This window comes from Drosophila rhopaloa, unplaced genomic scaffold, assembly GCF_018152115.1.
Source record: "Drosophila rhopaloa isolate 14029-0021.01 unplaced genomic scaffold, ASM1815211v1 contig_2, whole genome shotgun sequence".
NCBI lineage: Eukaryota > Metazoa > Arthropoda > Insecta > Diptera > Drosophilidae > Drosophila > Drosophila rhopaloa.
In genome coordinates, this window is record NW_025335083.1 from 18,358,874 (window position 1) to 18,385,346 (window position 26,473).

General features: G+C 43.1%; 2 protein-coding genes across 2 annotated transcripts in view; one reads left to right on the plus strand and one right to left on the minus strand.

Moving 5' to 3' along the window:
• Positions 1 to 407: 407 nt before the first annotated feature.
• The window catches only part of LOC108046499 (neural cell adhesion molecule 1), a 67,361-nt gene continuing 41,295 nt past the window's right edge, over positions 408 to 26,473 (minus strand). Inside the window, exons 10-20 of the mRNA XM_017126204.2 lie at positions 16,701 to 16,831; positions 15,594 to 15,753; positions 12,746 to 12,848; positions 10,943 to 11,054; positions 10,708 to 10,789; positions 9,616 to 9,757; positions 7,030 to 7,211; positions 5,713 to 5,900; positions 5,500 to 5,608; positions 4,578 to 4,828; positions 408 to 1,233 (exon numbers count right to left, since the gene is read on the minus strand). Of these exons, the coding sequence (XP_016981693.2) occupies positions 589 to 1,233; positions 4,578 to 4,828; positions 5,500 to 5,608; positions 5,713 to 5,900; positions 7,030 to 7,211; positions 9,616 to 9,757; positions 10,708 to 10,789; positions 10,943 to 11,054; positions 12,746 to 12,848; positions 15,594 to 15,753; positions 16,701 to 16,831 (2,105 nt within the window). The 3' untranslated portion in view covers positions 408 to 588. The remainder of the gene's footprint in view (positions 1,234 to 4,577; positions 4,829 to 5,499; positions 5,609 to 5,712; positions 5,901 to 7,029; positions 7,212 to 9,615; positions 9,758 to 10,707; positions 10,790 to 10,942; positions 11,055 to 12,745; positions 12,849 to 15,593; positions 15,754 to 16,700; positions 16,832 to 26,473) is intronic.
• LOC108046498 (protein strawberry notch homolog 1) lies at positions 18,815 to 25,030 on the plus strand. The gene is made up of 3 exons (XM_017126203.2): positions 18,815 to 22,838; positions 22,898 to 24,080; positions 24,140 to 25,030. The coding sequence occupies exons 1-3, from the start codon at positions 18,830 to 18,832 to the stop codon at positions 24,681 to 24,683; spliced, it is 5,736 nt and encodes a 1,911-aa protein (XP_016981692.2). The 5' UTR covers positions 18,815 to 18,829; the 3' UTR covers positions 24,684 to 25,030.

The window sequence follows — 26,473 nt, forward strand, 5'->3', positions numbered from 1 at the left end:
CCAATTAACCCTACCCATTGTTTGTTCGAAACGAAGCCAATTTTTTGAAAATATTACCAGATTCCATATTTGTTTCATTCAGAAAAGGATTTTTAAAGGCAGTTTCGAAGCTAACAATGAATCCAACAAATCTCCTCAGATTATGATAGTGATCGTTACTTTTTCCTCTTTTAGTTTGATATAACAAGGGATATGCTATTGAACCAGAAGATATGACGGTTTCCAGTCAGTTTATGTTCGGCTTTCACTACTCCACATTTCACTTAAATGTTAGATTATATATGCACAGCACCTTAACGAGAAGAGTACAGGCTTGTTTCAGTTTTCATATTAAAAGGGGTTCAAATTAAAATTAAAATGTAATTTTCAGTCAACTGAAATATTTTAAAGGGAAAAATGCACATTTATAAAGATAAATATATTTAAAAGTAAATAACGATGAATAATTTATGTGTTAAAAATAAATTATATCAGAAATGAAGTTGTTTTTAATTTTAAATGAATGTGAAAACTGCCACAATCCTGTCATGACATAGATTTATATTCCTACACAATAAATACATATTTGCGCCACTTCCAGGACCACGTTTAGACACAACTCTCGGGCACTCGCTGCGTCATCAGGCAATCCTTAATCGCATTGATGTTTATGTTGTCATCCAGGTCCTGCGAGGAGTTGCAGGACGTAGTGGCTGTCGTGGTGGATCCCACCACGCCCATGACGCTACCAGCACTGCCCATCAGCAGGCTGGAGCCCGAGTGGTGTGGCTGCTGGTGGTGCGGGTGGTGGTGGTGCTGCTGCTGCTGGTGGTGGTGCCTGTTCAGGGTGGCGGTGTGGGTGGCCGTGCCCCCGCCCGTTGCCCCACCACCGGGTGGATGATGCAGCCGTCCGCTGGCGTAGGCGTTCATTATGTAGCCACCGCCGCTGCCGAGTCCTGGTGGCAATGTGCCCACCCCGCTGCTGTGCACCGGCTGCAAGTGGGCCGCCAGCGTGGCCGTCGAGGACAGGGAGGTGGGCGATCCCATGCCACCCACTCCCATGCCCAGGCCCATGCCCATGCCCAGCGGCTTGCCAAGGCCGCCCAGAATGCTGCTGCTGGGCGAGATTACGGTGCTGCTGCATCCACCGCCCACCGCAGCCACCGCCGCCAGGAGTTGCGCCCGCTGTGCGTTGATTTGATTGTAGGTGACAGTTGCATTCACCGCATCGCCGGACAGCATCGTCGTCGTCACCTGCAAGGCACAGCAGATGGAGACATAGATACACTCAGAGAAATAGCTTTTTTTAACTCAAATGTAAGATTATAAGTGTATAAATAAATAAATTAAAATCAACTATTTAAAACCAACCGTTAAGAGCACTTTTAAACAGTAATTTTTAGTTTTGTGCTTACTTATTTTAAGAATTTTAATAGGCTCTAAAATAATTTTTTTGGGAATAAAAGTTAAGTATTTTCCACAACCACTTAAAACTAATCAATCTTTCCTTTATTTTAATATGCAGGAAAATATATTTAAGCCAGAAGGCAAAGAAGATCTTAAAGAGTAGTTGCAGCCGGAATGATAAACAAATCATTTGTAAACATAGTTTTAAACTAACATAGTTATTGATATAAAATAAAAGTTACAATATAACTTTTTTCCGGGTGTAACTTAATCTAGCACTTGAAGGCATTCGCCCAGAAACTTTTATGCACCACCACTCTTAAGTTTTTCACACGAACAAAATCAAATTTGACGTTTCCTTGAACAATTTTAAACTCTTAAAGAAATCGGAAATTCTGTAAACGAATTTTGGGTGATTTTTTTAAATAATTCATGTTACTAATTAATAACAGATTACTTAAACATAAAATCAATAAAAAATCAGCACAAATAATTACAAACATATATATATTGTTATTAGTGACAAATAAAACATTTTCCCTGACTAATGAATTGCAAAAAGTCATTACTAATAAATTCAATTAAGCAATATAGATTGAAATTTAGTTAAGCCAAGTTAGAAAAAAGATACCAGTGCGATATTAAAAACAACGATTTGTTGATCTGTTTCCCCCTCCCTCCTGCGAAATCCAATTAGCTCAAATGATTATAAAAAGTACTCGATTTTCGGCTGGAACATCAAAAATGCTGCCGACCAATGCTTTGTTATTTGCCAATTTTTATTTTGCCGTCTGGCAAAGCGAAATGAAAATCTAATTGAAATCTCAATGCAATTTCCAGGTGACGGGAGAATGGGGGCTGCTAACCGGTATGTTCGGCTGTTATGGTTGGCAATATTTAAAATTATTTAATTAACGAATTGAGTTATGCTGCGATTGCCCACTGGCCGGCATCGCCGCCCAACCAACCGCATTTTAAGCCTGCCCGGAATGGTAATTTAAATGTAATTGAAATCTGCGCAGCAAATCCCATTTACGGAATGAAACAGAAATTCCCTTTCAGCCCTACTCCGTATCCGATTCGGGCACGGAATCGGATACTTTGTTATCTGGGGGTTTTCGAATGCAATGCGGCATGGAGCGGGTGGTAAAACCGCAGCGTTGGCTGATTTCCCAGCTACTTCTGTTTTGGGTTTTTTTCTGCATTGCAAATTGGTTCAGAACCGGCCGGGGATCGGGCTTGGGGCTAATGTTTTTGGCCAGATTAGTGATATATATACATATATTCGCGGACTGGCAGTCAATTGGTCATGGCCGATGCATATGGCCGTTTCCCGGCTCTAATCTCGTTCGCACAGCTTATGGTAATGGCTTTCGGGGATCTCGACTGTTGTCAGCGCATAAAGGAGATATATACATACACATATATAAATATATATATTTGAATATTCATATGTGCAAAATTCAGACAAGGGGGTAGCCCATAAATAAATTCTAATTGCGAACTTAATGAAATGAAAACAAATGTGTTTTGGCCGACACTCTAATCTCGAATGAATGGTCGGCAAAAAAGCAAACGCAAAAAATATGGAAAATACAGCAAAATAGTAAAATAAGTCAATGTAGTAATAAAATTTATTATACGGAAAGCAATCGCCGTGTTTGGGATTTAATTTTTGTGGGAATAATTTACTAAATAATTCAAGAGCTGTTAGGATCAAGAGAAATCTATTTAGTGAATTAAATGAACGTTATGCATTTTAAATAAAATGCATTTAAATAGATTGAAATCCCGTTCATATTTTCTCAACGTTGATAGCAGATTGCTTTCTTTGACATTGATTCCAGATGCAGTGCACACATCACCACACCTGTTGCCATTCTAAGAGCCACGCCATCCATCAGCTGAAAAAACAAGCTTAAAAAAATTGCTGTAGATGCGCAACTTCTTCACGGATTTGGGCATCCAACACCGATGTTTCGTGCTCAATACAAATGCAGAGCAAAAATTGATTGATTACGGCCCTCTCAACATGATATATTGTGTTTTAAAAATCTCGCAATTACCTCTGAGCCCGGCAGCCAAGCTGCACGTTATCCCCCGATTTAGCCAATGGATTTTTATTTATAACCTGAGTGGCAGGGCAAAAAGAGTGGGAATTTCGAAGGAGCCCGTGACAGTTTGAAAGCTTTTTTTAATACAGTCGGGTGTTTGGGGAGCCCACGTCCGCCTCCTCGGACTGTGCAGACTGCCAGGGATTCTGTTTAGCAATTTGACAATTCGAGTAGTTGATTGCTTTCAGTGCACCGACCAGATTGCCAAGACAAAGGGCCAAACGGAAAGTCGGAGTCTGGGCAAAAGTAGCCCAGTTAATACGAACCACAACTGACAACTGACAGACGTTAAACGCTCCAACTGGGCCAGTTCGGATTGGATTCACAGACTATCTGGTTTTTTATAACTATCTGGACTACCTAGAAGCTCCGAGAGACACTCACAGACAGACGGACTGTTGGCAACAAACCTTGCCAAATCAAATTGCATTACGGAGAGTAAAGCAAAGCACAAATGACAAAAGACTTTGTCCAACTTTCATCTGCTGTTGCCTATCACACAAGAACAAATTCCCTGAGGTGACAAGTTTTAATTATTTCACAATCTATCACAAGTGATGAGTGCTTTGTGTGGTTTTCCGTTTAATATATACTCTTATTAACTTAAAGACCTATTTCTCTTTCACACGGTAAGTTAATTATAGCGGCGAAATTACAGGCCTCCCTTGCTAATTCTTTGAAAAGATAATAAACTTACAAAAATCAATTTTCCTACTTTTAAATTCTGATCAAAATTTAAGGAAAATTTTTTTAAGTATGTTCCAAATATATATGTATTTTATTTCAGTTTTAAAATTATTGGAAATAATCTAGTTTTTAGTTTAGTACCCATTTTCTAAATATATTTTTTTAAAAAGCATCAACAAATAAACAAGATTTATAAAAGATAAAGCAAATTGGCCTAGCTCGCCAATAATGTTCTGATTTGTATTAATCTATTTTGTATTTTAGTTACATATTTATAAAGTGTTAAGTTCCCATAAAAAGTAAGAAAGTTTTAAGTGACTACTTTTACTTGTCCCCAAATCAACTATGTATTTCAAGCCAGGCAATGCCGTTGTTCATTTGAGTACTTACGTTGCCATTGGGTGACCACTTGGACACGCCACCTCCTGCCGCCGATGTGGCCGATGCAAACTGATGGGCATCAGTGGCAGATGTCGATGGTGCCACTCCTCCGGCTCCTGCTCCTGATCCTGCGGATGCGGCCGGATTCGCCACCGAGGACACCACCGCCGTGGAGGTGCTGCTGCCCGTGGCCGTGCCGGCGGTGGTGCTGCCCACATTGGAGGCGTTGCTGCCACTGCTGCCGGCGCTGCTGCCGCCGACTGCTTGATTGAAATTTATTGATGAGCAGCCACGTTTCGTGTCCGTGTGTTAGGTTGGCGGGTTGCGTCGTTAAAAATATTTACGATTAAAAGAAAATTGCATTGGTTGATTGGATTGGATTGGGTCGGTTCGGTTTCGTTTCGTTTGGTTTGGTTTCGTTTGGTTTAGCGTCGGTCGTATTGTTGTTGTGTTGATGAGATTGATTACGATTGCGGGTCGCCAAAGAACAATGGAGCCGGATGTGGAGATAGCGAATTGCGATTGCCATTGCGATTGCGAAACACATGAAAGTAAATGTCGGAAAAGTGGCCATAAAATTTGATTAAAGTTTAATGCACACTATAAAAAAGCAGCTTTACTCTCGGTTACTTCCGCGGACACTTGACTTGCGGGATGACATTAAAAACCAAACCGAAATTGAGCTATTCGCGCAAGTGACAGCTGCTTGCCTTACACTCCAAAAAATTTGGGAATAAAATAACTGATTTATAAAATATCTGAAATAAAAATATTCCAAATTTAGTTCGATTTTTCAATTCATTTTTCTACAAAAATGTATGTTGTTCATTTCATTCGAAAGCAATTGTTTTATACATATTTTAACCTTTTACACAATCTCCTTACAAGTCAAGTGTCTCGATAAAGTGTCTGGAACTGTTTATAATCTTACCATATTGCGATGGTATTACGTCCGGATCACGTTCGTCCTCAACCAAATCCTCTGATGATTTCGTTTTTATGTCCGTGTGTTGCCATCGTGGCTTTTCCAAGTTTCCGCCCTGCGGGAAAAGCGTCGAACGACAAAATAATACGTACATTAATTGCTCGGAAAATGTGGGGGAACGTGGGTGGCTGAGGGGTCGTCAATCCATGCGAAACTCACCTTGAAGACATCGCTGGGCTGGGCGGTTACTCCGGCGGCGGTGGCCTTGCTGCCGTGTTGACGATTCCGTCGCAAATTGTGCACAAATGTCACCACGAATATTCGTATCGCGATTGCCACACCAATAATTATGATGGTCAGGACACTGCCGACAATCACCGGCGACAATGTCAGTGTTACATCGTCGTCTGTTTGTTGTTATTCGCGTAATTACAGGTTGACAATCGACGTTCATAAATCATCATCGGGTTTTAGATGGATTGCCATCAAGCCATCGCCATTGCAGTGCCACATATCCACACATCGAATTGATTGCCGATGGAAGTGGTAGTTAAGGAATTTGGTTTCATCGGTGGGCAGAACGTTAAATTTGTCGACATTTGACGGTTTTATTTTTAGCCAAGGAAATTCACATGAAAAGAGAAGAGCAAAGAGCGCAATTTTACCATGAGTAATATGTGAATTGAGGACATAAGAAGGGGACGATTTATGATTAATTGGTTTGAAGGACGATGGGAAAAGCCGTACATAAATCAGAGTTTAAATGTGAAGAGGTTTTTCCCTTGGGAGCCCAAATTTTAAATGATTACTTTGAGTATTTTCTGTGTAGTTTCATTGCTTCTTCATTAAAAAACACAGTGTTTTATGAATAAGAGCAAATATTTTTAGCTATCAAATTTTTTTTTAACATTAAGTGTAACCATATGTGGTAATACATTTTAAGCTGCCTGTAATTCGCATTAATAATTCATGCTATTTCCAGCATTTTGAATTCATCTGGCATTTATTTTTTTTTTTGGTCTTTCAATACCTTAAGAAAACGATCCACTGTTCAAGGACTGACTGGATCCGCCCATGTCAAAAAGTAATTTTACACATATTTTACGCCATCGCAGGATGGCAGGAATGGGATGGGATGGGCCCTTCAGGCAGGCATGTTGATTGCGTAAGTACTGCAGATGACTGGCGGAGGAGCCCACCTGTCAGGTGTCACCGGCAGGGGCTGTGTGGGGAGGGGGGAGGGGAACGAGGCCTATTGCCTGCATGGGATTAATGCAGGCAAGGAAATCACTGGCTGGGCCAAAGAAGCCGATATAATTCTGGGCATATTGCGTCCATCAGATGCTAGCTGCTCACTTGTCAAAAGCATAAGCCCGCCCACGCTCTCGAGGAGCAGCCCAATCCCTCCCAGCTTTCTGGCATTCAGGCATTCCCAAATCCAGCATCCGTGGACCATCATCCATCAATCAGGGCAAAATGTGCTGTTCGTTTTTCGACGGCGCCATCTGGTTGCCGGCTACTGGTTGTGCCACTCACCTGTCTTGTAAGCTGTTGAGCCAATTATGAAATCGGGCAGCAGATAAGCGGCACTGCGGCCCTTCTGGTTGTACGAGTAGATCCGCAGCCGCAGCGAATTGTTCTCCTGGACCATCATCGAAGTCAGCGTGTCCAGGTTCTCCAGCGAGAAGAGCGCCTCCTCGGCGTTGCTCAAATTGAATCTGCAAGGAAGGATCGGGACAAAGGGTTTATTGGCAGCGGCATGGGCTCGAGATGATTGCGAATTAAATCAAACGAAATGGCCGGGAAATCAACGGCATTAAGCCCTTAATCAAATGTGCGGCCTGAGCAGAAGCCAATGCCACAAATACTTTTTGGCAGCCCTTTTCCTTTGGCATTTTTACGGGTTTTTTTTTTCACTGGCATGTTTTCCTAACCCCAAGCACTTTTGCCCACCCCTCCCCTTTTTCATAAGATATGCGCTCTTTCCAATCATGACCTCAATTTGAATTTGATGCCTTTGCCAACGAATGCGGCTTTGACTTGTCTGCCCCTTCGATCCCCTGAAATCCTTTCCTCCCAAAGTTCTGAAATATTAGGGTTCAATGTCTATATATATTTTTGCCAAACATTTTAACATTGATGACGATGTTTGTTGCGTTTTTCGTTGGGCTTCAATTTCCTTTCGCTTTCTTTGTTTTGCTTGGATGATGTCTTTGTTATACCCTTGCAGAGGGTATTATAATTTTGGTCAAAAGTGTGCAACGCAGTGAAGGAGACATCTCCGACCCTATAAAGTATATATATTCTTGATCAGGATCACCTCCTGAGTTGATATAGCCATGTCCGTCTGTCCGTCTGTCCGTCTGTCCGTCTGTCCGTCTGTCCGTCTGTCCGTCTGTCCGTCTGTCCGTCTGTCTGTCCGTCTGTCTGTTTCTACGCGAACTAGTCTCTCAGTTTTGAAGATTTCGAATTGAAACTTTGCACACACCCTTCTTTCCTTTGCACGCAGTATATAAGTCGGAACGGCCGGGATCGGCCGACTATATCCTATAGCTGCCATATAACTGATTGATCGGAAATGCCATAACTCTGCTGTTTGTTAAGTTAGGAAGTTGGGACTCTCTATGGGTATTATATTTGGCCAATCAATCCGACGTACCAAATTTCATAAGGATCGGCCGACTATATCCTATAGCTGCTATATAACTGATTGATCGGAAATGCCATAACTTTGGTGTTTGTTAAGTTAGGAAGTTGGGATTTTCTATGGGTTATATATTTGGCCAATTAATCCGACCTACCAAATTTCATAAGGATCGGACGACTATATCTTATAGCTGCCATATAACTGATTGATCGGAAATGCCATAACTTTGGTGTTTTTAAAGTTAGGAAGTTGGGATTTTTTATGAGTATTAAGAATGCATCATATGAATTATTTTGGAGAACATAATTTGCAGAATATTCTGCAAGGGTATTTCAACTTCGGCTCCGCCCGAAGTTAGCTTTCCTTTCTTGTTTTTAATAATAAAATGTTTATTTGGCCTTGCCTCAAACCGAAAATTTGGCACAAATTTATGCGAAAGAAAAATGAAATGAAGACAACCCTCGCATAATGTTATGTGCGCATATGAATTTGATTTCCCCATTTATGATAAACATGTATAAGCATTTAATATCCACTATGAATGCAATGGCTTGAGGACCGATTTGAAGACAAACACAGCCTGCCCAAGAGCGAGCTGTTTCACGCCTAATTACACACCTACATGGAGTGCTCCATACATATCTTATGAGGTAAAAGCACTTGAAATACATTTACCATCTCCCATCCACTATTGCGTACGGTGAGCCCGAACTATTATTGAATAAAATCATGCTGGTACATCTGTCTTTGTGGGGGCGTCAACTGCAGACATCTTCCGACTGTGGCTCTGATTCGAGTTGTGGGGTTGCAAAGGTGTTCAGCTAAACATGACCATGCATACGTAATTATTAGCCCTCAAGCTTTAGCAGAGATTTAAATTCGATATTGTCGGGAACTAATGGTTGTTAAAGCAATAATTGATACAGCAAAATAGCCCATTCATTAATTATATTAGTCTTTGTAAAAGCTAGTATCTACAAAAATACAAGGAGCCTGAGGGACAGGTTAAGTAGGTCATCATAAATAATTCAAATTAAAATTGTATCTATTTTTATTCAGGATAACTAATATAAAAAGGTAAAATTGTTAACTTCGTTTCGTTGGAACAAAGTCGATATCATTTAGAAAAGAACAATAGAAATCATTCAAGAGATCCGTTGAGTAGTTGTTATAAATTTGTTTCAAGACATATTTGATTACCCAAATTGGACATTTCCTATGCTCTATTTGATTAAAGCTCGTACTATTTCACTGGCGCGCCCGAAGGTTAAGGCCCAGGCACATGCATGAATGCGAAATGTGTTTTTCCCGAAACGATATGGGGCCATTTGTTTGACATATGTTCTATATCTGGGCTCCGGGTCAAGTTGGACCGGACATAAGCGGCTTAAAATCAAGGCCCCCGAGCGGAAGGGGCGAAAGCGACCCGGCCACGCCCCCTGGCAGTTGTAGTTATAGTTGATTAATATGCTTACCTGGTGATGCCGGTGCGTGTTGAAAACATTTCCAGCACAAATATTTGCGGGAGGCCGCCGTCATAGCCCGGTATGCACTGTATGTCAACACTCAGCTCGGTGCGGTTAAAGACGGTACAATTGCTGACGGCATTCGGCAGGGCTGGAATCGGAATGGGATTTGCATTCCGCACACACATTCGCATCCGGGAATCAGATTTATGTTGGTCCACGTTACGCAGGAAATTAACAAGTAGCAGCAGCCAGCAGCATCAGCATCGGAATCGAAATCGGAATCGAGAAAAGTCAAAGGTTGGAACATGAGCATTGGATCCTTTTTGTCCGAATGGAATCCCAATCCCCAAACCCCAAAAATGCACAATGGCCCATCTCTGGTTTTGCTGGTTTTCGGTATGACTCACTGTCCGTCCGTTGTTCCGGAGGTATGCCCCCCAGTTCGGAGTACTCAGTTCGCCTGTGTTTGCATGCGGCATTAACATGTTAAGGTCAAATTGCACGTAATGAAGCAACCAGCAAACAGCGCCGACGGGAAGGCAAAAACCGAGTATCCTGTCGGCTTGCATATGGGGATTTTTACTACCATAAAAAGGTTTTGCAAGAGCGGAGCATTTTTCGGTTTTCGCTTCTTTGCCCATCATGGATAATTAATGTTGTTAAAAATTATTTAGAGGTATATGATTAAGTCTTCAAAGTCCTACAGCTTTTCCAGGAATTGATAAATTGATTTATCTTGAAACTAAAGCAACGCTATATTGAATTACTTTAATATATATTTTGATTTTAATAATTTCTATTATTAATGATTATATCAGTAATGGTGAAAATTCAATGTTTAAAACGAAGAGATTTCGTTTTTAAGCAAGAAAATTCGTAAAAATATTCAAGATAATTGGAATGTCCATAGACTGTAATAGATGTTCATGTTAAACATAAAGATATATTTGTAAAGTGTTTTTCTCAAATAGGAGTCCAATTAATGTTAAAACATGGGCTTAAGTCTCATGGGCTTAAGTCTCAGAGTTCTTTATCGCAACCACTGATTGTAGACCATTGGCATTGTGACTTTATTCCCCTCTGCCCGTGAAAACTCACCTGCGAGGACCACTTGGAAGAGGCAGGGATGCTGCTGGGTGCCCACCTCGTTGGAGGCCCAGCACGACAGTGTGCCATAATCCTGCAAATACATATTTATTTATTATTTAAAATGCGGCTCTTGCTTAATTGCCCGGAGCTGACTTCGGTCTCCGCTGTGGACACTCCACACATATACATACAAACATATATATATATATATATAGTGAGAGAGGGGACGAATCGGCGTGTTTACCTGATCTGTGACCGGTGTGTACTTTAAAATGCTGCGGCTGCCGTTCACGCTGAATCGTTCGCTGCCCACGTCCAGAGTTTCGCCCGAGTTGTTGAATTTCCAGCGAAAAGTCCTGCAAAATGTTTGTGCACATGTGTGAGTAAGTTGCGTTGACATTTTGACAGAAGTGTGTGTGTGCAGAAGGCAGGCCGAGCGACAGCGACAAAAAAGGACAGGTAAAATGGGGAACGGAAAAGGGGTCGGCGAGTGAAACATGTTTGCGAAGTTTTCCATTTTTAAAATAGCTTGTTAAAATATTAAAGGTTAAGCGCGCACAACACACCCAGGCACATTGAAGGATAAAGAATCCAGTCCTCGGACAGAAACTCACACATTTGAAAGCCTTTTAAAAGGTTAATTATCTCTGACATATTCGGTCGGACGCTTTCCCATCTTGGCAGTGCAAAAATAAACGTAAATCAATAAAAACAGAAATCCATTTAAAAATCGACATGGGTGAAAGGTAAATGAAATCAATAAGATACAGAAAATATACGGGCCGATGAATGCAACTTTGAACAGAAATACTCGATGTCAACAACAATGCCAGTATCTTTGATTTATTTCTGGTAATTCATCTTCGGAATTTTTATACTCGGCCTTTCGTTAGGTAACTTTAATATTTGTTATACTCGTATAACTTTTTTTTTCTTTTTTTTCCCAATAGATTTTAATTATTTTGAATTATTAGCCTTCTAAATGCTATAAATAATTCATAAAAATAAACTGTGCTTATTTATTAAAAATATTTCAAGTAAATAACAATAGATCATGGTTTTGCTGTACTTGTTTTATAGTTCTTAGATAGACAACTTCAATTCCTTAGGTAAATTCTGCAACAGTTTTGATTAAATTTTAATACATTAACATGCTGTGGTAATACATTTTTTACCCCGCCGCTTGTCAGGCGTTTAAATGCTGATAAATTAACTTGTCGCCCCCACATCGCCGCCGAGTCCTTTCCCTTAGGGGCCAGCCTAAAAGCTTGCAGCAGCTTTTTAATGTTCACGCCATGCTCCACAGCGAGTTTTCGTTCGATATTTTCCAGCCACCAGCAGCCACAACAATTACACGGCGCCGCAGCTGCCTTGGCCAAGGCTTCGCATATTTTCCGCCGGCTAATGATTAATTATTTTAGCATAAAGCGTCAGCACAAGACGCAGCACAACAGCGGCGGAAAAAAATTGAAATTAAATACAAGACAAGACAGGGACAGCCCTCAGACGTCTCGGACTGAGGAAGAGTGGCAGCTGGCCGGGCCGCAGTGGTGTGGCCTCATTAAAAAAACATTAAAGTGGGCCACATTCCCGCTGTCCGACTAAATCCCAGCTTCAGCTGGCTGAGATGGAAACGGCAAAGCCAGTTGCACATTTAAAATGAATTAAAATCAACAATTTAAAGTCCGGGGCCACGAATTACAAAAAGGAACGACAAACAAAAAACCGGATAAAAGAAAAAGTCCCAAGAAATGAACACAAAATTATAAAAATGAAAAAAAAAAAAACAAAACGAAAACAAAAATATTGTTAAATTTTCTCACATTTCCTACAAAATAAACTGTATTTTCCGCTACGCACACACGCGCCCGCACACACAATCACAATCATTTGTCAATTTTACAAACTTCCTTTCAACAGGAAACCGGAAGCAATCGCCTACAACACTGCAAAAACCATTATGAGGGCCAAAGGGGAGGGGGTGGGTGGTTGTTAGGCGGAGAGGATAAGCAGGAAGCTTTTCCAATTTTTTTTTGTTTGAACTCACCGTGGCGGCGGATCGGCTTGAATCTCGCAAACAACCTCAACAGTTTCGTCCTTGGAGGCGCCAATTAATATCACGCGGTCGGAGTGCTTGCACACGGGTGTGTCTGTAATGAGAAGATTAGGATAAGTCAGAGGGAGAAATAAAAATGCCAGACGGCTTTATCATCTGAGAGGCTTTGTTGAAAAGAAATGCCGTAAAAAGTTTCCAACGACTAAGTAGTCATTGAGTTCCTTTCAATAAGTTAACATCGTCTTATTTAGTCTAAAAGAGTAAGTTTTGTATTTTTTTTAACTCAGGGCTTAAACAATAACTTTTTAGATCAAATTTATTTTAAATTAATAAACAACTTGGGCTATAAATCAATTTTCAATTAATTATTTTATGTCTTCATACACAGCATGTGTATTCAAAAACAATGAACTATATAGATATATATTATAGACAAACACTTACAAGCTCGGTAAAACCATAACCAAAATCATATTAAAGCCATTCAAATCAGCTCGTAAAATATTCTTGCCCTATAAATTTTATATAAATCCATTTTATCCCCTGATATCCTGACTTTGCCGAAACACACTCTTTTACTTTATGTCGGGCATTTCCACTTTCTAGCACCTGTTGAATGACAAGTCAGATACATTATCAGCTGTAGGACATTATAATGTCCCGAAAATCGTTGGCAAATGAGCCGAAGTATTTGGCTTTGTGTGTGGGCGTGGCAGGTGAAAAACGCACAAAAGTGATTTAGACAGCGGGGACCGACCGAAGGCGCGACGCCTCCGCATCAGGCTGTCAGTCAGTCAGTCGGTGAAAAAGGGTCGCAAGGTTAGGGAAATGCCAATGGAAAAGCCTGCCAGTGGGAAGCCTCCTTTCTCTTTTACGGGAAATTAATTAATGTGGCAACATGATTTAGTACTTCCCAGGTAAATAGGCGTTCCATAAATGTTAAAGGATTATTAGCTGACGGCACACGTGGCGTATGCGTAATTTGCTGTCGTCGGTAAGCTGACTTTCTCCCCTTCTCTTTCTCTCTCTACTTTCTAGCACATCCACTCGCACATTTTTGAAGGCAACTTGAATTTCTGATGAATTGTTTATCTTCAAAAATGTACACAAAACCAAGGGGCGTAATTAATTAGCCGGAAAATTACGCTCGATTCGGGGATCCTGCTTTTGTTGTTGTTGTTGCCGACTGTGGTATTATATATATACCATTACGAGGGTGAGAAGTATGTGGAGTGATTACTTAGTCGCTTTGCTAATTAAGCTGTACTTGAGTGACAGCGGGCAAGGTGGGTGTAGAAAACTGACCAAAATTATGAGGCGAATTCAATGGGATCCTTTGTGGGAAATTCCTTTGGCTAATGCAACAAGTATGGTTTGCCACGAATGTGGATTCCGACACAAAGCCAAAAAGGTAATTTAACACGAATTAAGCCGCATTTCCATTTCAGGCCTCTGCCCAGATATCTCTTTCAATTATTTGAATCAATTATTGTGTGGCTCATGTAATGCTTAATTATAACCATATGTCTGTAATGTCTCGGTTTAAGCTCATCATCCAAGTTATGCATTCAACTGACATGGAACTGTGCTCATGTGGCTCAATCAGCACGGAATTTAATCTCAAATTTATGGCACACTGTGGAAAATTTTACCTAAAACAGAATGCTGTTATCTATCCGACAACATTCAAAAAATTTAGATCTTAAGATATTTTTATAATAAATATAATACAAATTTAAATGCTTTTTGCAAATTTGGGCTCATTTGGACTTGGTGTTGTTAAAATATTGTTGAAATTATTGCAAGGGCACATCATATTTTCTTTGAGAATTTTATCTTCCGAACTTCAAAGACATTCAATGGAATTTTTCAGTGCAGGAAGTGTAGAAGCCTTGACGGAGACAGTGGCAGTGGCAAAATCCAACCACTGCGATGGAGGCGCACTCCATTTAATTTATGGCTCGCAGCAATGCGCCTGTCAAAATATGAGTGTCTGTGTGCGCAGTACTTGAGCTGGAGCAGCAATTTGTATGGCTCAGAAAGGCGGGAAAAAGCAGTGGTAGCTACATGTGTATCGCTCAGCAGCACAACCCAGCTAGACTAAGCTAGTGCCAGGACCCCCCCTTTTTCCCCCTGCTCATTACGATCCTCATCAGAGCAGGCGTCTGTCAAATTGCTTAAATTCGGGGATGGGTAGAAGGGCAGCAGGAAATTTTTGGCTCCATAAGTTGAGCGGTGGCAACTTTTCGCGGGCTGTTAAATTGAAGCATAATTCCGCCTGCAGTTGCAGCTGCTATGAAATATGGCCAAAGCCAACGCATGTGGCAAGCATATGAAATTCGCAACAGCGCCAGACAAACGAAGCCAAGGAAAATGTTGTATTTATGCAAAGAGCGGAATGAAAAATATATATTTTTTGTTCGCAGCCTTGACGTGCAACTGCGCCAAGACTCCCGGGCTGAGTTGTAAAATGAAAACGGACGGAGCACAGCAGAAAAACAGGAAAAAAAAATAAATAAGAGCAGCCCCGGAGAAGAAAAAGGCAAATTGCAATACATCAAATGAGTCGTGGCTGTGGGCCAGGGGGAAGGGGGGCTTAGTATGGGGGTATGACAACTGCGACGGCTGCAGCCCTGACTTTATGATAAGAAAGCTGAAAACAGACGAGCTCCGCTCCGAGTGGCACGAACAGGGGGCACGAACAGGGGGCATGGGCATCCAGCATTCCCGGATAGATGATGCATTCAAACAAAGTGCCGCCTGGCAAATTTATGCTTTAAATCGCTGATGCATCACAGTCTCTGTTTAAAGGGTATGCAGGACATGAAGGACTACTCACATTTCACCCGCAGTGGCAGCTGATTGCTGACCGTCTCGCCCTCGTCGTTGATGGCACTGCACGCATAATTCCCGGCGTAGTGTTTCGTAATCTTCTGCAGTACCAGGCTCTGGTTGGAACGGATGACCCTCGCTGACGTATTGTGCTCCAGATGAATGCCCTGAAATTAAGCAAGTGCCAGTGTAAACAATTATGTTGCATGGGGTATTTTTTATTACTGGCTCAAGTGACAACACTGCACAAAAAGTCAAATTCCAAACCAAAAACCAACGAAGAGGTTTTGATCCTATGGATTTATGTATATTTTCCAACAAAAATAGATATGCCAAGGTGTTCTGAGATGATTTAGAAGTACCTGTTTTATATCTTTTTTCATTTACGGTTCAATATTTAGTATTTATAGTAACTGAAATTAAAGCCAAATCAAATTGCTGCCGCTCCGCTAGTTAAATTTATTTAGAGTCTATTGTCTTAAATTTTCAAATCTGTTAATCTATACGTTAGTGAAAACTAATGCAGTAATGGATCATTCAGCTACACTGCTGCCCAACTATAATCTGTTTCAAAACCACTCGGGTTCGAATTTCAATTTGCCAAAATCCGCTAAGCGCATCCGAAAGGCAAAAACTCGCCAACACACTCGTGTGCAAACAGGGTCTCCCAGCGGGGAGGATGTGGGTTGTGGGATGGCAAGTTGGCCTGAGTGATTGCCCAGCGACTGCGGATTGCAGTTGAGCGACGGCAAAATCAATGCCGCAAATCCCAAAACTATTTTACCCTAAAATGGCACCACCCAAAACAGGCAAACCAACCATCCCAACCCAACCCGCTGGCAGACAGACCACGAGAATTGAAATGAGCAAATGCAGATCCATGCATCAGGACATCGTTGGCGGCGACTAACGGAGCAGCCACCTCAACGCATACGCAACCTGCCATGTTATTGACACTTAACCAGAACCGAATGCAAGGAGTCAGCCAAGCAGACAGCCCGGGATGCCTTTTCAGTGGTTTGGGCCGGATCCGAATGGATTGGTAATAGTCCCTGGGTCTACGGGTCTGCGAGTCCGCCTGGCTCACTCCTGGCCAACTCGAAATGCGACCTACATTATGCAACCACAACAGTTTCCGCCATTGGGGATTCGATTGTACGTGACACTCGAAGTAAACATCGTCGCCTTCCTTGATATCATCCGGTGTCAAAGTTGAGCCCAAGCGTAACGTCACCAGAGGTGGATCTGCAAAAAGGAGCAAAGGAGCAAGTCAATTAGCTATTCATTTGGTGGTGGGGAAATCAAAGGTAATTATAAACGGAAAACCAGAACTTAACCTTAGAAATACACTTTCGATTTCTTTTTATTTCTTTTAGACTACTTAAATAAATATTTTGCTTTTAATTTGTATTTTTAGAAAAATCATATAAAAAGAAATAAGTGGGAAAATTAGGTAGTCATTAAGTTAATTAAAAAGAAGGAAACCATAATCGAATATATGTAGATGTAGGTAGCAACTTTTTTATCAACTTAATCTAACTTTGGAAAACTTAGTTAAATGGTTTTTTACTTTCAGATACATTCAGAGTTAATAAGTATAAGTTCACTCTGGAAGTAGGAAAACTATTTAAGACAAATATCATTTGTCGTCACAAATATTATGAAAGCATTGTAATTAATTCAGAAGAAATGAATTCCTCTACAAAATCTCAGTGTGTGGTAAATAAATTCAAAATCTTTTTGGGTTATCCATCCCCTGAACTTGTTGTGCAATACATCTTCCGGTTTTACAACTGGCTTGTCATCGCCCCAAAATCCCGCACACTGTCATGATCAAGCTTATTTAATAGTTTTTGCAACTATGAGCGATTTAGAGCAATAACTGGAACAAAGTGAAGCATCAGCCAAGAGTTATGAGGACACAGCAACGACATCCCGCCCATCGACCGCTGTTTGCCAACATGTGTTGCCGCTTAAGTCGTTTGAATTTGCTTAACGAGCCACAAACTTTGCGACAAACGGAGACCAACGGCGGCAAGGACCCGGACCCAGATCCAGACAAGGAGCCCCGGCCAGGACCAGGAAAAGGACCAGGAACAGGAGCAAGATCGGGACAAGGACAAGAACAGAGGGGGCGCACGTGCCAACCTTAATATTGTTGAGTTATTGGCGGCCAAAACCAAACGCCGACAGTCAAGAGTTGGGCGGAACGGAACCCTAAGACCAAACCCGAAACCAAACCCCAAGCCAAAGCCAAAAAGTTCCCTTCCGCCTGCTGGAAACTTTAGAATGGCCTGGAAAACTTTTGCCCAGCTTGGGTGGCACTGGCACTTTCCTCGCCGCCCACTCAATACCCGTTTCTCAGCCCAGTCGTCTGCCAATCAGGCAAAGTGCCCAAAGGGCTGTGAAAACTCTTTCGGTGGAAAAGTCGCGTCGCGCATTTCCGCACACATGTTGCAGGCCATTTTTGTGATTATCATTTACCGTTCCAACGTTCCACCACGGATACCGTTCGCCTCCCCCTGCCGCTTGACCCCGTGCCACCCGTTTCTTTGGCCCAAAACGACCATCGATCGATGGCGGAGCGGAAGTCAACGGTTGCTCAGAATTTATGTGCAAGTGGGGGCTGTTGTATTATGGCAACAGCCTCGCGCGATTTTGCCAAGTCTACAAATATTAAAGATGTTTTGGCTCAAAAATGCCGGCAACTTTTTCAGTGCTATTTCAATAAATTCTACCAAGTGACTTAAGACTAAAGAAAATATGCATTGAACAAAATTTAAGTTCAATTAAAGGCTTTTATCCACTTTGTATATACTTTTTTATGTATTTATTTTTTTACATTTATTATTAAAAACCAAATAACGAGGATTGATAAGCTGTTTAGACCAAAAATAATTAATTTATATTAAAGATAACGAAAAACTGCTCCTTCAACCCTAAACTTCTTTTTAGTGCTCCAAAATGTTAGACATGAGGTTTGAACTTCCAACACTAATGTGGTCTTATTTAGTACCTTGTTGACTGATTGGCTTAATAGGCTATGAGAAATTAGTTAAATAGACTTTGAGAAATTGCACGGCATAATCTATAGTCGAACGAAAATAACCAAATATTCATCATTCAATGAGATTACTTCTCACAATACGAATCGGAAATACGACTAAAAACTAATAATAAATACGCGAAAATAGTTAGGAACTGTGAAAAAAAGGTGAATAAATATAGACCATAAAGACAAAGATGTCAAGTAGAAGAAGAGTTGGTAATGCCAAGAAGACAGCTGATGAATGTGAAGACCATGATGTGCCAGTGTCAACACTAGGCAGACAAAAACCCAGAGTGGCAAAATCACAGACCCGAAGCAAGTCAGTCAAACGCTCTGATTTGGATCCAACTGGCAGCACGAAATATGAAACCAATCCGGGTTCCAGACAGAATTCACAGAAAAAGGAAATTTCGCAGCTAATGACAGGAAATGCACGGAAATCTGATACGGATTCTAAGGCAAAAGCAAACTCGGCAGCCAGCATTTGCGATGCTTTGCTTGTGAAGGATATGTCATGTTGGGGAAAGACCAAGGATACCCCCAAACATTCTGAAAATTATGCGAACACAGTTACAAATGTTTTGCGCAATACCACAAATAATCTTCGCACTAAAAACGCGCCTGCTTCACCGCCAAAGTCTAACTCAACCAGAAGTTCGCATTCGAGGACCAGGGCCCCACAGAGAAGTTGTAGAAACCTTAGCAAAAATAAAGAAAACTCGACTAATGAATTTAAAAAACAATTTCAAGATTATAAGATTGGGCCACCTAAGACTCCCGATTTTTCTGGCTGGACTAACTATGAATCTGATATGCAGATAAATAATGTAGAAGAGCGGCCAAGCTCCGGAAAGCATTGGACCGATTTCGATCCGAAATTAGTTTTGAAAGAGGTGGACGATTGGGCTCCAGAAACTCCGCAATTAAAAAATGATGATCAAAGCCTAAAGTCCTTAAACAATGCCCTCTGGAAAAACGAGTTTGATGCAGTTGAGCAGCTATCAAAAAGCAAGGGAACGTCAAGAGAGAAAGTTAACAACGAGCTAAATTTCCCTGAAAAATGTTCGCAGATTTTAGCTATTAAAGAAAAACAGGACTTAAAAACTAAAACGGTGAATAAAACTTCGGTTTTGGCAACTGAAATCTGGGAACAACAGCCTGAGGCGAAAAGCATCCCTAGCCGTAGGTCGAAGAGCAAGGTGAGTCCTGCTCCTACTTCTTACCTTTCAGAATCAGTGGAAAATAAGGGCAAGCAGGTGCGCGGTCGCAGGGACATCACACCTGCTAGATCACGTTCACGGGCTAACATCCCAAAGGAAGTCCAAGAACAAAAGCGGACTTCGCCCAATGAAAGAACAGCTTTACGTCTGGCTGAAGAAGATGAGAGTTCCATTTTTAGAAAGTTAGTCGATCCGTCTAAGAAAAATCAGATATCAAGTACGAGCGACCGAACCCAGCAGTACAACAAAAAGGAGAAAAATGACTTGAGCTTCTTACAATTAGAGAAGGACATTATCGAGTCGAAACCTCATTTTCCGGACGCTGACACCGATCTGGATAGCGATATTGAGGAACTTTTAGAGGAAGTGGAGAATGATTTGAAAAAAACCCATAATAATAGGGATCTACTAAGATTGGCTGAAGCTGATTCCAGTTCTATGTATAAAAAGTTAAATGAACCTGCCACTAAATATGACTTGAAATACTTACAAGCTAAAACGCAAAGTCCATCTAGGAAGGAAAAAACCCCACAAAATGATCCTTTTTCTTCTCCCGATTTCTTTAACTTCAACGAACAAGTAAAAACAAATTCCAGTGATGACCAGCTCATAAATGTGCTTTCTCAAATTGGATCTAAGAACGGCGCCAGTGTCGAGATTCAAAACGATGAGGATGACATTGATAGCCGCCTGAATGCTGAACTCAGATCCCTGTTCTCATGTGACGAACCCCAATCTATTTGCGAAAAGATCCCAATAGTAGATGAGCTCTTTAAAAAACCGCTTCCACCAGTGAATCGCAAGGAAACCGAAGCTGAAATCGATGCACGTCTTCAGGCGGAACTGGATTCCTTACCCATGGTGGAGGCGGACACCTCCAACGATTCTGTGGAAACACTATTGGACTCGATGTTTAATCCTGACCCACAGACGACGGATGCTTCAGGCAAGGACTTTACAGAAAATATAGCTTTTCCGAAACAGACTCAGGTACTGAATCCACTCCCAGCAGCAATCCCTAACCCCATGGGATACAAAACAGTGGAAGTGGTAAATCCAGGTGTTTATCAGATGCCCAACCCAGTGGCTGCCAATCAGCATCGCACCTTGGCAAAAGTGCCGATGGTCACGCGAGTGAAGGGAGTCCAAGGTGAGGATATATCCGTGAAGTATACAACAGGACCGGATGGTTTGATCACGAATGTACAGATGGTGCCGCCATCGATGCCGCTGGCTCAGAAAAATACGAAAGGCAAGGAGCTGGAGAGTTTTACGGCCAGCCAGTTGCACCAGATAATGCAGAGTGGGCAACCCTATTTGCCCCTTCCGATGACCAATTCTGGAAGTCCGGCTGCCATCCTCAAGGAGCCATTAAAACCGCGGGATGCTGCATTTCCACCCGAGGAATCTGTCGAAGATGAGGAGGTGGACTATGAGGAAATCGGCGTGGCCGACACCTTTGCGGCCTACTGGCCCAGCAAGCTAAAGTTCGGAATGGCCCATCCGGACTCTGTGGTGGAAACGGCCACGTTGTCTTCCGTGGAACTGCCCGATATTAGCTACACATTGGCACTGCCCGTTAAAACCACCGATTACCTGAGTGCCCTGCAATTGGAGGCAGTGGTCTATGCCTGTCAGGCCCACGAGCAGATCCTGCCCAGCGGCGAACGAGCTGGCTTCCTACTGGGCGATGGAGCCGGTGTGGGAAAGGGTCGTACCATTGCGGGCATCATCTTCGACAACTACGTAAAGGGCCGACGTCGTGCCCTTTGGGTCTCCGTATCCAACGATCTGAAATTCGATGCCGAAAGGGATCTCGCAGACATAGGAGCCCACGAAAAGGTTCGAGTGGTGGCCATTAGCAAGTTCAAGTACAGTCGCATCGACTCCGAGGAAAACGAGAACTTTCGCAGAGGAGTGATATTCTGCACATACACGGCCCTCATCGGAGAATCCCTGACGGCCAACTCGAAGTACAAGACGCGTCTGCGCCAGTTGGTCAATTGGCTGGGCAAGAAGTTCGACGGGGTGATTGTGTTCGACGAGTGCCACAAGGCCAAGAACCTGAGTCTGATGAATGTGGGCAAGTCCACCAAGACGGGAACGACTGTTCTGGAGCTGCAGAAGCTGCTCCCAAATGCCAGAGTGGTTTATGCCTCGGCCACGGGAGCCAGTGAGCCCCGGAATATGGCCTACATGGTGAGATTGGGTCTCTGGGGACCCGGCACCGCCTATCCGGAGTTCTACGAGTTTGTAAATGCGGTGGAGAAACGGGGCATTGGGGCCATGGAAATAGTGGCCATGGATATGAAACTGAGGGGCACCTACATAGCTCGCCAGCTCAGCTTCAAGGACGTCAGCTTCCGCATCGAGGAGGTGGCCATGCCGAAGGAGTTCCGCAAGAGCTACAACCTGGCTGCCGAACTCTGGGCCGAGATAAACAAGAAGTTTCAGAAGGCCTGCCGTCTGATGTGCATCGAGAACCGGGTGCAGAAGATAATCACCTGCCAGTTCTGGTGTGCCCATCAGCGTTTCTTCAAGAACCTGTGCATCGCCTCCAAGGTGAATCATGTGGTCAAGATGACGCGACATGCCACGCGAATGGGCAAGGCGGTGGTTATTGGCCTCCAGTCGACGGGCGAATCGCGCACCCTGGAGCATCTGGAGCGTCACCATGGAAAGCTGAACACCTTCGTGTCCACTTCCAAGATGATAATCCAATCGTTTGTGGAGAAGCACTTCCCAGCGCCCAAGCGCGACTCCTTTCACCATCTTCTGAATACCGGTGAGTTTGAACCCGAGGCCCGTTCCCGACCGCCCAGGCCCAAGAAGACCAAGATGAATCCCGACTGGTTCGACGACGACATGGACGCCGAGGCGGGGGAGAGCGACATCGAGATGTATGAGAGCACATGGTCCGCCGACGATGAGCGCGTCAAGTCAGGACGGAAGCGGCGAGGACGACCGCCCAAGGTGGATAAGGGTAAGTAACTATACCCTATTACATATTTTAGTTCCTAATTTGCTTTACCCCGCAAACAGTGGAGAAGATCACCATGCAGGAGCGCATTCTGCAGCACCTGTGCAATAATATGAGGGCTCAGGATAACGACGGCGAACCTACCTACACTTTCGACAACACTAAGCCACAAAAGGCGAACATCACAGAGCGGGACGTGGAGCGTTGCATCAACTCGCGTGAGCTGCTGCTGGAGAAGATCGAGATCCTGGGCAAGCGGATGCCGGCCAACACACTGGACAAATTGATCTCGGAGCTGGGCGGCACCAATCTGGTGGCCGAGATGACAGGCCGTCGTGGAAGAGTGGTGCGCACCGAGTGCGATGGCTACAAGTACGAGCCACGCTGCGATAGCGACTCCTCGATGGACCTGGTCAACTACCGGGAGAAGCAGCGTTTCATGGACGGCAGCAAGCATGTGGCCATCATCTCGGAGGCGGCATCCAGTGGAATTTCTCTGCAGAGCGACAAGCGGGTGTCTAACCAGAGGCGCCGTCTGCACATCACCCTGGAACTGCCGTGGAGTGCGGACAGGGCGATTCAGCAATTTGGACGCACACATCGCTCCAATCAGGTCAACTCACCGGAATATGTGTTCGTGATCACGGATCTGGCCGGCGAACGGCGATTTGCCTCCACGGTGGCCAAACGGCTGGAGAGTTTGGGAGCCCTCACCCAAGGCGATCGGCGGGCCACCGATGCCCGTGATCTGTCCCAGTTCAACATCGACAACAGCATCGGTCGCAGTGCTCTGGAGAATGTGATGCAGCAGCTGACCGGCGAGAAGCCACTGGAACAAGAGTACATTCCACAATCCTACAAGGGCGAGTTCCCCTACGATTGCTGCGTGGCCATGGCCGGCGTGGGAATGCTCAATGTGCGCGAGGAGAACAAGATCAAGTTCTTTAGCGTGGAGAAGGATAGTAATAACATCTCCAAGTTCCTCAACCGCATCTTGGGTTGTCGCGTGGAGATCCAGAATGCCCTGTTCAAATTCTTTCTGGACAAGATGTATTCGCTCATCATGCAAATGAAGCGAACGGGACGCTTCGATCTGGGCATATTAGATCTGGATGCCCACGGGGCCAGTGTGAAGTCCATTAAGCTGATGAGGTTCACCAGGAAGCATGCCACTGGAACGGCGGCCACAGAACTTCACACGGTGACAGTGGAACGCGGCATGTCCTTCGAGACAGCCCTGGCCAAGTGGGTTTTAGTTTTGTGTTTTTGTATTTTTTTTTGACTAATTTTAAAACTCCCTTTAGATACCGAAAGGAGGCCTCCCAGGAACATGACGGCTTCTATGTCCTGCAGCAGCTGCGCCACAACAAGAACTCCTCCATTTTGTGTCTCCAGGCTCAGACCACTTCAGCAGATGGCGGAGCACCGGGCAAGGTCAGCATGCAAATCTACCGACCCAATACGGGTCCCCAAGTACGATTGGAGTTACTGGGCTCCATTACATCGCGATATGTGAAGGTGGTTCCCGAAGAGGCCCACGATTTCTGGCAGCAGCAGTATGATTTGTGCTTGAATATGTGTTCGCACGCCTATTGGAAACGGGCCTGTCCATTTCCGACGGGATGCGAAATGGGTCTTCGGATGCGCACCTACCATGTGCTGTCCGGCTTAATGCTGCCCATTTGGGACCGGATCGAGCATATCATCGAGAAGAACAACCATAAGATCCAGATCATACGCGTGAAGACCGATGTGAACAAGAAGATTGTGGGCACGGTGGTGCCACATACCGTATACGATGCCCTGGTGGCCGATTTGTCCTCGGACTCCATCGTGGAGAGCCATTAAAAAGACACCGACCCGCACAAGATATGACACACAATCGCCGCAGCCCTTCGAGGGTAATACCACCGCCACCGTCAGCCGGCTTCTATTGCCACTTTAAAAATATCAACTCAAATTGTGGCATTCAGGGCAGCAATATATGTGGCGTAAGCTTTCGCTTTTTCAAAATGCCAGGCACGCTCCACCAGCCACCGAGGAGCAGCCCGCCGATGTTCCCGTTCCTGTTCCCATTCTCGTTCCCGGTCATAAACAATGGCCACAAAAGCACATACGGGAAGACACTTACAGCTCGTCTGCGTGCGTATGTGATTCATATGTATTGTCTGCAGTGCCAGTGCTGCGGGGTATGCTACAAGTACACACAAAAAAACAAGGAGCACTTCCCTACACTTGATTTGCGATATCTAATATTAACTAATATTTCAAAACTCATTTAATGTCTTTATATTCAGGGGTGTCACAGAAATTTTTGACCTATTCAAAAGGTTAATAAATATTTATTCTTTTAAATAGGGAATCGCAACTTTCCAATATTAGTCACAGGACTTTTTAATTCTCTTGTTTAACTTCAACAAACTATCTTTGTAATATATTGTAATACATAGAATTTTGAAAAGTCATTTTTCCGCAGTGCTATTTCTTTTCCAGTCCTGCACTCTTGGGGGAATCTGTACAGCGTCTGTGATTGCATTGCATGTTTTGTCTTGTTTCTATTGCTAGGAGACCAACTAAGGATGCCCCTCTCGGTTACATTATAAATTTTAAAACGAGCCAGTCGCACATGCGAGATATAAACAAAATTATACAATGCCAGTTGGGATGGAGGATTGGAATTGGAGTATGGGAAGGGGAAGGGGAAACGCGTGGCATAAACCATGACCAAATGGCCTTGGCAAATGTCGTGCCTAAGGAGCCAAAACGCAGTTGGCATAATAACTCACGCGTGATGCAGATATGGTATTCCAAGAGCAATGCCAACAAAAACAAAGACATAAAGAAGCCAAGGCATATAAATTCACTGTGTACCTAAATTAAAACTAAACTGGAATTTATCTGTCTATATGAAGAAGGGGACCGATAACTTAAAACATGTTTTGGTAGTCACTCTGGAAGTTTTATTTGGGGTCAACATTTGAGCAAAGTAAACAAAACGTTAATATTGCTCTAAGCTTTTTTCTATAAATATTTGCAGAAGGCATTTTGTTACGTTATTTAAATTATCTTTGCAATTTAAAGTTTAAGTTTATAGACGTTCGCTCCCTGATATTTTGAAACCGAAGAAGTTGTGAGAATATTAAAAAGACTCTTTGTTTTTTTGAAATTTGTAAAAACACACAGTGCCTGCCCCAAGAGAAGACTTTTCCCCGAAACACAAACATTGGCGCGCACACTTATGTGTGTATGACTACGTGCCGATCATAAAGTTTATTTGCGCCAACGTAGCAACAAAAAAACAACACCGTGAGGACGGTGCGAAGCAGCGGCAATTGCGTTAACGTGAGCAAAAACAAACAAATAAAAAATAATATTCTAAAACATAAAATATGAGCCTGAAAAGTATGTGTGGCGCATAAAAAATATAATCATATTACGCTATATACACATCTATAGGCATCTACGGACAGACGAATTTGGTAAGGCGTAACCAACAATTTTTGAAGGAGGCGTGGCAACATCCAGATTGAAGTAACGAAAATATTCATATTTTAAGAAATGAAAAGCAAAGAAAAGCTATTACGTGATGCCCTTGGAAACAGAAAAAAAGAGAAGCAGGGGACGAACATTTTGGCCAC

Coding starts and splice junctions, on each gene's coding strand:
- LOC108046498 (XM_017126203.2), top strand. CDS start 18,830: ATGTCAAGTAGAAGAAGAGTTGGTAATGCCAAGAAGACAGCTGATGAA. Junction 22,839..22,897: donor ACCGCCCAAGGTGGATAAGG/GTAAGTAACTAT, acceptor CCCCGCAAACAG/TGGAGAAGATCACCATGCAG. Junction 24,081..24,139: donor TTCGAGACAGCCCTGGCCAA/GTGGGTTTTAGT, acceptor AACTCCCTTTAG/ATACCGAAAGGAGGCCTCCC.